Source organism: Phoenix dactylifera, chromosome 8 (genome assembly GCF_051530095.1).
Source record: "Phoenix dactylifera cultivar Ajwa chromosome 8, Ajwa_hap1_PhDact_Kaust_v1.1, whole genome shotgun sequence".
Classification (NCBI taxonomy): Eukaryota; Viridiplantae; Streptophyta; class Magnoliopsida; order Arecales; family Arecaceae; genus Phoenix; species Phoenix dactylifera.
Window position 1 is genome coordinate 8,172,589 of NC_143197.1, and position 12,926 is coordinate 8,185,514.

The window sequence follows — 12,926 nt, forward strand, 5'->3', positions numbered from 1 at the left end:
AAGCAACTCCATCTTCTCGACCACCATTTACTAATGAGAACTTCACTAAAGGAAGATAAGTCTTCAATCCTCAGACCAACCTCCTTTTTGGATCTGCAAACAATGTTCCAATTAGCTAGACGGAGGCCTTCCTGCATTGATCCTCTCCCCCTCCATTAAAAACTTCTTTTGATGGGGCCAATCTTCCTTCCAACCCAGACTGGCAGCATAAAAGAGAACCTAAAATAAGTGGGAAAGGCAGTGAGAACTGAATGCACCAGTGTTAGTCTGGCCCTATAGGAAAGAAATTTGGATTTCCACCCGGCAAGATGCCCTTCAACTTGAACAATCAGAGAAAACCAATCTTCTTTACTGAGCTTGGAGTGATGAAGGGGCAATACGAAATATTTGGCGAATCTCTCGAATCTGTCTGAAGAGGAACCCAAGTAATACAGGGAACTTTTGCAGATGCTAATTCTCAAGCCAGACGAAAGCTCAAAGCCAAGAAGCATAAGCTTCAAAGTGTCGATGGAATCCTCATTAGCATCACCATCACATAAGATTAAGGTGTCATCAGCCTAAAAGGGAGGACCAAAACTAAGAGGGCTACCACTTAATCCTTTCTGGCAGAGGAGTGGAACTCACTAAGTGCATATTCAGGATCGTGTCTAAACTGATCAAAAGTGATTCTGGGTCCAAAAACAAAATTTTGAGGGTTGTCTATAATCTAAAACTAATTTCGAACTGCGTTGAAGATCCTCCAAAATAGCATATTGTTTTTTATTTTTTTTTTAAAAAAAACTCGGCATAGTTCAAAACAAAGCAAGCATGTGCCACGTAGCTTGCTCATGGATTCTTTCATGGAGTTTGTATCATTCTCATGGATACGTTCTAAGTTATATTCCTGCAGGTGGCTGATGCTATTTGACAGCTTTTGTTGAAATGGCATAATGTAACAGCAAAGTTTTGGAAATATAATTTTTGTCTTGAAAGTCGTGCACAAGTCGAACATATGCTGCTGCCTTTGGGGGTGGGAGGAACGAACCCACTGGCCACCGCCAAGCGTGCCGCCCGCTTTCTTCGGCTCTTCCACCCACCCATGCATTCCCACAAACACGACACCTCCCTTCGGACATTGCCCAATAAAGTCAGGCTGTCGGACCGGAGAGGCCGGTCTTCCCCCCAAGCGACCAAGGCCCTTGTCGGCATCTCCGGAGCCGGGTCACCGGAACCAACAAAAAACTCGAACAGTGGGGTACTTCCGTAATTTCATCCCTAGAGAATGAGGCTCAAGTCGCCTCCTTGAACGAAAACAAGGAGAGCTAACTCCGTCCTCTCGGATCTCAGGGGGCAACGCCGGATGCCTGTGGGTCCCACTCAAATCTTCTGATGTTATCGACTCGACTCGACACGTCACCAACCGCGATCAAAGTCTATTTCCTTTTTAAAAAAAGTTTTGACTTGTAGCTTAAGAACCTGGTGCTTGTCTCTGCTGCACAATTTTTCAAGCTTGACAGTGGACACCATATTTTGACACGTGTCTCTAGATAAGTGCAAGTAGAAGAAAGTTCTTCCGCGAGTTCACGCTTCTGAATCTCCAAAAGATATGGTCGAAATGATAATTATATTTGGTTCTCGAGGAAATACCATCTTTTATTTTATTTTATTTTTTCATGCGGTTTAATTGCACTGCAGTCTGCATGCCGCAGCCAAAAACACCACTGAGGCGGTAGCCTAGTGAAACCGTGTCTTACTTCTAATCAAATGGTTCCAAATTTGAAACGCACGGATGTTAATTAAATTGTAAATACCAGATGTTCTCTGCTCGGATACATGGTTTGAGAGGGCTTATTGGTCTGTTGGTAGCCTTGATGGTACTAGATGTGACGTACTCACATGGAGGATAATCGTACTGGAGCCCAGATGGGTAATGAGCCAGACTCACGGATGGACAGGGTATGAGTAAAACCGGCCGGCGTGCCTGACACACGATCATTTCTGCCCGCATCAAACATTTTCCTGGGATGGAGGCTGTCATGCGGGAGTGGGCTTATCCTTTCCTCCTTCCTTCCCGTTTTCCTAAGCAAAAAAAAAAAAAAAAAAAGAAAAACCTCAGAAGAAAATGCCATTTCCGATATTATAGCAAACTGCAAGGCTTTAATTATTGAACAGTTATATCGCCCACCCTCGTTTCCATTTATAAAAACTAGCCTGCCTCTTCCCCTCCCTCGCGTTCTCTCGTCTTCTCCTCTCTCACCTCAGTAAGCGAAGCAAAATATGGAGCTCCGAGACCCCAACAATGGTGAAACGCAATCGGAGCTCGAAAACCATGGCAATGGAGGAATCCGTGATCTACCGGGAGCCCCTCCCGGCTCCGACGACGTCGACAGCTCCTTCTCCACCCCCTACGTCAGCGCACCCTCCAGCCCCGCCCACGACCCCGGCAGCTACTACTTCAGCGAGCCGGCGAGCCACATGCACTTCATCCTCTGCTCCCCTTCCTACTCTGCCGCGGCGACCCCGTCCACCGAGGCGGCGGCCTCCTCCTCCGGCCACTTCGAGTTCGAGTTCGAGATGCCCAAGCGGTGCCCCTCGGCCGGTGCCACCTCCGCCGGATCGATGATCTCCGCCGACGAGCTCTTCCTCAACGGCCAGATCCGGTCGATGAAGCTCTCCTCCCATCTCCAGCAGCCCCCAGCCCAGCCCCAAGCTATAGCCCCTTTACTAGACCTGGACGCCGAGGGGGAGAAGGAGGAGCAGGAGAATCCAGAGGTGGCGGAAGCTGGCGGGAGAGGGAGAGATCTAAGGATCAGAAGGAGATCGCTTCATCGGAGGACCAGATCTCTGTCTCCCCTGAGGAACCATAGGTTCCAATGGGAGGAAGAGGAGGAGCAATTGAGAGCAAAGGAGGCGGAGGCGGAGACGCCGACGTCCTCGCTGTCCTCGTCCGCTGGGAGGAACTCCTCCAAACGGTGGATCTTCCTCAAAGAGCTCCTCTACCGGAGCATGAGTGAGGGGAGATCCAGAGCCACGGGAAAGGAGAAGTTTTGGCGCTCCATTTCTTTCTCTCTGTCATCGAAGGAGAGATCCAAACCTCCGCGAAAGAAGCCCGGTTCGTCGTCGTTGTCGTCGGCAGCGAATGGGGCGGCGGGGAAGCGGAGGGGACCGGGCCCGGGGCCGGCGCCGTCGGCGCACGAGAGGCACTACACGGCGAACCGGGCGCAGGCGGAGGAGATGAGGAAGAGGACGTTCTTGCCGTACCGGCAGGGGCTTCTCGGGTGCCTAGGGTTTACTTCCCGGAGCTACGGCACCATGAATGGCTTCGCCAAAACCCTTGATCCCGTCTCCTTCACGTAATCCCCACTCACTCCCTATTTAGAAATTATATATCAAGTTTAAAACACTATAAAATTAAATGAAACGACCTCTGTATAGTTTTTTCGCCCCTTTTTTAAATCCACTTCATTCTCAGAGACACAAAATTGTAGCTTTTCGATGAAAAGACATGGTGATTATTAGCTTGTGTTCTTCTAAGATAGTGTGATTATTAAGAAAATTGATTATTAACTCGAGCTGCAGTTAGTTGTTATTTTTAGGTAATTGGATTTTTAGGGATTCAAGGATTATAGGTTGGAGATATAATTTTGTCAATCTCTAAGGATTATTAAGAAATATTATATATATATACGCGCATATACATATATGAATGGGTTGATGCAAATCGGAGCCCGGCTCGTTTGAAGAACGGGCCGAAATTCCCAGCCCAGTTTGGCCGACTGTCTGAAAAACCAGGCCTAGGCCAGTCCTAGATGTGCCGGGCTTGGATGAGCCACCCGGTTTTTGAGCAGGCCTATTTGAGAGGTGTTACTTGCATAGGAAAGGGACTCGTCATGCGCATGATTTGCCTGGAAATTGTTATGTATAATGTCATCTTATGAATAGAGTCATTTCTGGAACGGTAATGTGAAATTATTGATGTATTCTGGGAAACAGATTTTGTGGAAGGGGCTAAGGATGGAACAGGGGGGAATCGTGCATTCATGTATCTTGCCGGAGGTTGTGTTTTTGTTACAGTGGCCTATATATGAGTTGCAACTTTTACTATTTTTTGCTAGCATTACGCCTATGAAATTTCATCGTGAATGCAGAAGCGCGAGATGTTAGAAGTATTCCTGGAATATTTCATCATTGGGAAAAATTATAGTATGCACCAACGTGCACACCACAAATCACCGAGGTTCATATCTATAGGCCAGTCATCGAGATAAGTGCATGATGAATCGAATCTGCAGCCCCAACATGCATGGTCATATAGTGCATGTAGTGTACTATTATTGGGAAAAATGCACAAGCGTGCACACCACCAATCACCGAGGCTCATTTCTATGGGCCAATCATCGAGATAAGCGCATGATGAATAGAATCCACAGTAATACGCCCCCATGATTGGTGGGTGCATGAAGTATCCCATTATTGGCCAGCAATTTTGATAGGGATGGATATGGTGGGTTGTGGAGAAATTATTATCTACACTGCATACATCAGCATGGTTGTGTATGCGACCAATCAAAACCTCTGGTTTTTGTGGTGGTGCATCAAGGTACATGCTTGATGGATGAGGCCCGCAGAAAATCTATTATCAGCTCTGCGCATCACATGGTGCATGCAGTGTAGACAATAATTTCTTGTGGATTCGGCTATCTACTTGTTGCCCAAGTGGGGTTTAAAAGGAGGAGCGATGTGCGACCCAAGAAAGGGGCCTTGAATCCTTCTTTTTATCCTGACGGAACAAAGGAGCCTTGGATGGAGATAGGAGGTGGAGTTGGCGTGTCCCGTCTCTTTCCCCTAGCTATATTTACCATTTCGTCAATGTTCCTTGTTATTTCTCATTACTATTTGGCCAAGTAGGAACTGAATCTATTCATTTGGAATATATATATTTTTTGTTCTCCGTCCTAAGTAGGGAAAAATTAATAATAGAAATCAAGTGGATCAAGGAAAAAAGTAACAATGGGGCAGACTCACAACTAGTTTGGAATTCAAGCTAGGCTTGTTGAAAAGTTGATTTGCCCCGTCCAGCTTTTGCCAACTGGTGCAGTTCTTAAAGTTTTTGAGGATTGCTATTAAGCACTTGGGCTTGCACCCACCCTCACATGGATTTCACCCTAATTTCAGCCAGAATTTCTTCGGTTCTAGTTGGAAAAGAAGAAGAAGTATTAATTAGGTTAGCCAGCCACACCATAACCATGCACTAAGTACATTTCTCTGCAATTCTGAATTCAATCAAAGAAAGATATTTTAAAATACGTTTTTTAGTAATTCTAGTAGTCAAAGAATTCTCAACTTTTTGTGTTGTTTTACCGTTGATTTCCTATGCAACTCGACAGGACGCGCGAGTGGCTTGGTTTATTAACCTTTTTGGGTACTTTTGTGGGAGTGTCAATAAGTGGGCCTGGTCTTGGCGTTGGACTGAAAAAATGTCACCCTTCCAAACAAATCACAGCCCGAGTGAACTCCGCTCATACGGGGTCTTGCCAAAATGCACATTTGCTGTTAAAATGTTTATAAGACACCAAAATGCTTTGGGGCCCGGTTTTAGCGTCAACAAAAAGCTTCTCATTGACGTGATATGGCATGGGTTCCTCTTATATATAAAGTTTGGAGGTACTGCATTACGGCTAACTTCTTATCACTAACATTTCAAGTCAAAAAAGTGAACGACTGTGTGCATGTTCTTTGGGCGAGCGTGACTTCCTCCGTTCTTCGGTTTGGACACAAAGGCTGCTCGCCTACCCACGCCATTTGGCAATTGGCCCAGGCCATCCGGAGGCCCTTCGTGACTACCAGCTTCGCCTGTCCCCAAAAGGGTTCTAGGTCATGTACGGGCTTTGGATTGTAGAGTTTTAAAAACAAAAATTTGGGCCGGGCCAAGTAGAGAGAGTTTGAGGGTAGTTGGAAATTAGGCTCCGTTTGGTAAAGCTTGTGGTGGGCCAGAAAACACTTTTTGACCCTCCAAAAGTACTTTTGGATGGAATAGAGGTGTTCGGTAAAAAAATCAAGAAGCTGTTTTAGTTTTTGGCAAAGCTAAAAGAGCTTCTTGAGAGAAGCTCCAAAATAGAGCTCCTTCAGAAAAGCCTTTTTAGCATGCATCGGAAAGCTATTTTGATTTATAATTTTTTTTGGACCAAAATATATATAATAAAACATTATAATTACAGAAAATGTCTTTTTATATTACAAAAATATGCAGGAGTTCCAAAAAGAAAACGAGGAACCCAAAAAATAGTTCCTAAAAGTATTATATTAATAAGATATTAATATATAATGATAATAATTATAATATTTTATATCTTTATTATTGTATTATAGTATAAATATAATATTATATTACATTATATCGTAATACATTGATATGTTATGTTATATAATATCAAAATATGTTATATTATTATGCTATAGTATAAAATATTATATTACTATATTATAATAATATTATACTATATTATATATTTATATATTAATATATATTATATTTTATTATGCTCTGTTGTATAATACTATGTAATAGCAAATAGCTTTTTGTAAAGCTCTACTTTAAAAAGCTATACTGCCAACAGCTCTATCAAATGAGGCCTTACATGAAGTGGCTTCAATATCTGGTGCTAAAATAGTTGTCTTATAGATTTTCCAATTTGACTCTTCACAGGCCAACTTGATCAAATTGGTAATGGCTGCCAGTACTGCATCTAAGGAAGACACAAAGAACTTTCAATTATTCTTTGCAAGTGGGAACTTATGGGCAATGAAGTTTTCATCTAGCTTTGTTGAGGTTGCGGCCAATTTTTTGTAGAAAAAAATGTGATTGTATGTGATAATTAGAATAGTCTCGAGTGTGCAACACCTTATGCTAGCTTTTTCATCATAATATCTCCAACAGTACTTTCTTTCCTTGGAGAAAAGAAATACCGATTAGTTAACAGGCATCAAAGAAGTTTATATGGGAAACTTTGGTGAAAGGTCCTGTGTGCTTATATAATCAATTGGATCCAGTGAGAGGGTAGCTACCAAACTGCATAAGCTTCCAAATCTTGACTTAACCTGCTTAGCTTTAGCAGGAGTTTGCTCTGGATTGAAGATGATTGGGAGAAAGGAAGTGAAGTGAAAGGCTGGGCCAATGAGAGGGAGAGAAGCACTCATGCTTCTTCAAATTCTCTCCCTGGGGAAGCAACCCTACCTAAATTGTGCATACATAGAGATGGGTGCCATCCACTTGGAGCCAAGGAAAAATTCTGTGTTGAATAGTCTTCAGGGCAGCCATGTGATTACATTTCTATCAGGTTATGAGCTATATGGCAATAGTCAAGGGTAATATATGACCAGCATGATGCCACCTCATTTCATGAGACAATTCCAAGTGATCTGATTTCATTTCTCTCTAGTTTCTTTTCCACCACAAGCTTGCTTAGATATTTCTATGTAGAACATCGACATCCAAAGTTCATTAAGATAATGATAAGAGTAACAAAGAGAAGATGCGAAACTAGGAATGGAGCTTGGATTTATATAAATATTCATGTATTTTTTGAAAGAATCAGGCCCAAGAATCCAACCCATTTTTATTTTGTCAAGTATAATATGTTAAGCATGATGCCTCCATAGTTTCAAATTTGGTCTCCAATTTCTTTTCCCATGTACTTGATTAGATTTTCATTAGAAAGCAATTTGTCAAAGATTTATAAGTATTCGTTTATTTTTTCTAGGAAAGCACCGCACAAGAATCTAACCAGTTTATATAGTAAGAAGATGGAGAGCCATTCAAATACAGGCTAGGTCAAAATCACAGAACACCCATTACAACAAAATGATGGAGATATATATTAAGCTCGACTTTCCAAATAAGTTTCATAAATAGTCATCTATTTATTTAAAAATATTTTAAAAAATAGAAAAGAGTTACATGTCTAGATTCTCAAAAGTTTTTTTTTTATAGGATCCATTTTCATAATATTTTTTAATAGTGCAACAGACCTTACCTTCAACCCTATAAGTAGATTGCACACCCTCTAGAATTGTATGTTATGCCTAAGCCTATCAGCACGAGCCAAGCACATGACAGATGGCTGCGTATTCCGAAGGATTTGGCCTATAAGAGATGCAAGATGTGCCTGAATTTCTTGTTGCCAACCGATATGCATCAAGGCTGGTAGCTAGTGATTAAAGATAGAGCAAATGGACATTAAATTTCATCACTGTTGATTTCATAAGTTAATAATTATTTATGTTGGTGGTATAACTAACATGGTTGGCTACAAAGTCACTGACTGAATTATTTGATCAGCTGGGTCCTAAAGTTTTGAGCGCAAGACTATCAGCTGCAATATGTTATAACATCCTGAAAAAACAATTAATTTCCATAAATGATACTCCTTTTTTTTTGGCTAAAAAAAAGGGGTAGGGAGGAGGAAGGGACAAGCCCACCCCCGCGTAGCAGCCCCCACTGAGCCTCTGCCCCGCTAGGAGAATGTTCGATGCGGGCAGACAAGTTTTACTCAAACTCTCCCCACCTAAGGATGAGTACGTCACACCTGACACTACCAAAGCTACCAGCGGACCAATAAGCGCTCCTAAACCTTATGTTCAAGCAGTATCACCATATTTTAATCGACGCACAGGGCGATTCAAACTTGGAACTATGTGGTTAGGAGACAACGCCCAAAACGATACTTCCAAAGAAGTACTGCCTTCCACGTGCCAAAAAAATAACGATGGCTTCCAAAGAAAAGTCTTTCATGTGGAAATTTTGGAGCATAATTTATTGTGTTTCTTTAATGAGATGTTGTGGTTGAAATCTAGCCTGAGGGTTACTACGCCGGAGGAGCCGCCAGGCAGACTGAAAAAAGGGCACCATTTTTTGTGCACCGGCGTACCTGCACAAAGTCTCACCAGTGGATTTCGGTGAGGACCCTCCAAAGCTTAAGTTAGTGTGGATCTTCATTGGTCCAAAAATCCCCAGGCATTACCTGACGTGGGCTATTTATAGTCCCAGCAAAAGTGCCCAGGTGGCAAAGGTATGACCCATCCTCATCATGGGAGGAGATGGTTTTGGCCAGGTGGCGTGCAGTTAGGGCTTGCTTGAGGCACACAGTATGAGCTGTTCTTGTGAATGGCATGGCGCTGACAGAGGTGGCAGGGTACGGCCTTTGGCAGCAAGGCATAGCTCTGATCGACGGGTAGTGGAGTGGCTAGCAAGCAAAGTATGGCGCGATGAGGTTGCAATGTACGGCCACATGTGCGGGCGTAGGTGCGCGTGTGGATGCGATCGTGGGCGAGGTCGGACTCGCTTGGAAGCCGCAGCATATACTTGGCGAAGTCAGCTCGGTGAGCATTGAGGTCGGGCCACTTGGGGGCCGCGACATGTTTGGTGAGGTCGGCTCGACAGACTCTAAGGTCGGCCTAGCCTCCTCGGCTTTGAGGCCTGCTTGGTAGGGTGCCCCGAGCTCGGGCCAGGGCGTTATTGCCTGTGGTCGATGGGGCATCTTCGGCTCTTGGTCGACGTTGCAGGACGCCCCAAGCTCGGGCCCGGGACGTTACTATGTTACCTGCGATTGACGGGGCCTCTTCGGCTCATGGTCGACGGTGTAGAGCGCCTCGAGCTTGGGCTCGGGACATTATTATGTTACCTGCGGTCGACGGAGCCTCTTCGGCTCTTGGTCGACGCTGTAGGGTGCCCCGGGCTCGGGCCCGAGACGTCATTATGTTACCTGCGATTGACGGAGCCTTTTCAGCTTTTGGTCGATTCTACAGGGCGCCCCGAGCTTGGCTCCAGGACGTCATTATGTTACCTGCGGTCGACGGAGCCTCTTCGACTCTTGGTCGATTCTGTAGGGCGCTCCGAGCTCAGGCCTGAGACACCATTATGTTACCTGCGGTCGACGAAGCCTTTTAGGCTCTTGGTCGACATTGCAGGGCGCCCTGGGCTCGGTCCCAGGACATCATTATATTATCTGCGATCGACAGGGCCTCTTCGGCTCTTGGTCGATCATGCAGGGCACTCCGAGCTTAGGTTCGGGATGTCATTATGTTACCTGCGGTCGACAGAGCCTCTTTGACTCTTGGTCGACGCTATAGGGCGCCCCGAGCTCGGGCACGGAACGTCATTATGTTACCTGCAAGAATCGCTGCTGCCTACTGGTCATGGCAGTGAAAAGATCCGGTCGAGGTCGGCTTGGCCTTCGGTGAGGTTCCAGGTCGGACTGGCTCTTAGCATGACTGAAGTCTGGTCTGCTCGGGGCTAAGATTTGTTTGGCCAAAATGGGGTGGTCTGGAGTAGGACGATCCATTTTCCCCCAATCAGTTGGGTTCTTCACATGGCCATCAGTTTCCCTGACTACTAGTCTGTCGTCACTTTCTTGAACGCTAGCTGGTCAAATAAACGTGCACGATTCATTTCAATCGAGTAGAACCATATCAGATTTCTGAGTGCATGCAAGTACCGTCTTCAATTTCATCCACAAAAAATGGAAGTCCCGTCTTCCACAAGCGAAAAGATGCCGTTGCCTGTGGAAGTTTCGGGCTTTGTCCTGTTATACTAACGTATAGTCTATCGTTGAACACCAGCAAGTCAAATTAACGTGCATTATATTTTTCAACATATCAGAACGTTGAGCCTTAATTTGTCAGAATGCGCATGCTTATTTATAGACTCGGATTTCCATTGTATCAAAGCAGCAGAGCACTCAGAAACCCCTATGATTTCAGCCATGGAACTCCACTTTCCTTCCGCAACCATGAGATCTTCCTTCCAATTCCGGGCGGGGAAGCTGCCCCCAAGCCCCCCCGAGAAGCTCCCAGTCATAGGCCACATCCACCACTTGCTCGGAGCTATGCCACACCGTGCTCTTCGCGAGCTGTCCTCGCGGCATGGGCCTTTCATGCATCTCAAGCTCGGCCAAGTCGACCACATCATCGCCTCCTCCCCGGAGGCTGCGAGAGATATCATGAAGACCCATGACCTTGCCTTCGCCTCTCGGCCTCAACTACTCGCTCCTTTCGTCATGTTCTATGGTGGCAAAGACATTGCCTTCTCTCCCATGGGCGACTACTGGCGGCAGCTGCGAAGGATATGCATGCAGGAGTTACTGAGCCCGAAGCGCGTCAAGTCATTCAGCACATGCCGACAAGAAGAGATGTCGAACCTTGTGGAGGCAATCTCCAAGAAGAGCGGATCTCCTGTTAACCTTAGTGAGATGCTTCTCCTGTCATCCAATTCCTTTATCTCAAGAGTCGCATTTGGCAAGAAATGCAGGCATGGATTGAGATTTATCACAATAATGAAGAAAGCGCTTGAGGTGGCCTCCGGTTTTAGTATAGCCGATCTTTTCCCCTCATGGAGTTTTGTCGACGCTCTTACTGGAATTACCTCGAGAATAAAGAAGGCTCGCCAAGAGATTGATGAGATCCTTGAGGAGATACTCAAGGAGCACGAAGAGAAGAGAGAGGGCATAAGCAGCAAAGAAGATCAACTAGAGGAGGAAGATCTTGTTGACGTACTTTTAGATGTGGCGGAAAATGGTGAACTTGAAATCCCACTCACACGCACCCACTTGAAGTGCGTCATCTTGGTAAGTTTGCATTTGACCTGCTGGGGAGACGAGAGGAGCCCGGTGATAGCCCTTGCCGTTGCCTCCTCGTTTCCTTAATTAACTCAATCGGGCTTGGGCTGTAGTATGTCGGCTAAGAGATTATGTGCAGTATATGTATTATATAAATAATCGATCTAAACCTGAGCCCAGCCCGTTTTAATAGCTTTGTTCAAATTTCATACCCGGTCTAGCCGACCAAGCTTAAAAGTCAGGCTTAGGCTTGTCTGAAATGATTAGGCTCAAGGAGTCTGTTTGACATTTGAACAGGTCTAATTTGCATAGATATATTGATACCTAGAAAACAGAAATCTGGATGGACATTGTCCCTAGTTCTCATTTTGTTTTTATAATTTTTAGGATATGTTCGTTGGAGGGACCGAGACAGCGTCGACAACCTTGGAATGGGTGATGGTAGAGCTCATGAGACACCCCGAGATGATGCAGAAAGCTCAAGCAGAGGTACGACAAGCTCTAAAGGAGAAGGCCAACATCAAAGAGGAAGACATGAGTGAACTCCACTATTTAAAGCTAGTGATCAAAGAGACTATGAGGCTACACCCTGCTCTCCCACTACTACTGCCGAGGTTCAACAGTGAAAATTGTCAAGTAGGTGATTATGAAATTCCAGCAGGTACTCGGGTTATCGTCAATGCATGGGCTATTGCAAGGGATCCAAGGTACTGGGAGGACCCGGAGAGCTTTAGGCCAGAGAGGTTCGACGACAGCATGGTGGACTACATGGGGAGTAGCTTTGAGTTCATGCCTTTTGGGGCAGGGAGGAGGATATGCCCTGGGTCTACGTTTGCGATGGCCCAAATGGAGATAGCTCTCGCCTACCTCCTTTTCTACTTTGATTGGGAGCTTCCAAATGGGATGGAACCCCAGGATCTGGACATGACCGAGAGCTTTGGGGGAACCACCGGCCTAAAATCACCCCTCTGTTTAGTTCCTGTTCCTTTCAAACCATCCGAAAATGGGACCATGTTGCCTCATATTAGTATGAAAGCCCCACTGAACTATTACTGATAGGGCTTTAGGAGATAGTACATTATGTTGCTACTTGTTGTGGACTGGAAGAATGTATTCAACTCATAATGTTGTTAGCATGATGGATCTTGTTTTAGGATACTGGCACTCTTCTCCCAAAGATCATGAATTTGAGATGGTATAAATTAACAAGAAAATGTGTCATATCCTCTTTGTCAGATAAGCAAATAAAGTTTATGACAAAAATACATAGGAGTACAATGTATAAATTATAAAAGGCATTCTTTAGAATTTCACGAATATACAAACTATATGAAC

The 12,926-nt window shown here is 44.8% G+C and overlaps 2 protein-coding genes across 2 annotated transcripts; both read left to right on the forward strand.

Moving 5' to 3' along the window:
• Window positions 1-2,081: 2,081 nt before the first annotated feature.
• Window positions 2,082-3,497, forward strand: LOC103720038 (uncharacterized). Its single transcript, XM_008809559.6, has one exon. The coding sequence runs from the start codon at window positions 2,257-2,259 to the stop codon at window positions 3,334-3,336; it is 1,080 nt and encodes a 359-aa protein (XP_008807781.3). The 5' UTR covers window positions 2,082-2,256; the 3' UTR covers window positions 3,337-3,497.
• Window positions 3,498-10,668: 7,171 nt separating this feature from the next.
• LOC103720037 (desmethyl-deoxy-podophyllotoxin synthase-like) lies at window positions 10,669-12,747 on the forward strand. The gene is made up of 2 exons (XM_008809557.6): window positions 10,669-11,600; window positions 11,979-12,747. Exons 1-2 carry the CDS (start codon window positions 10,728-10,730, stop codon window positions 12,645-12,647), a joined length of 1,542 nt encoding a protein of 513 aa, XP_008807779.4. The 5' UTR covers window positions 10,669-10,727; the 3' UTR covers window positions 12,648-12,747.
• Window positions 12,748-12,926: the final 179 nt, after the last annotated feature.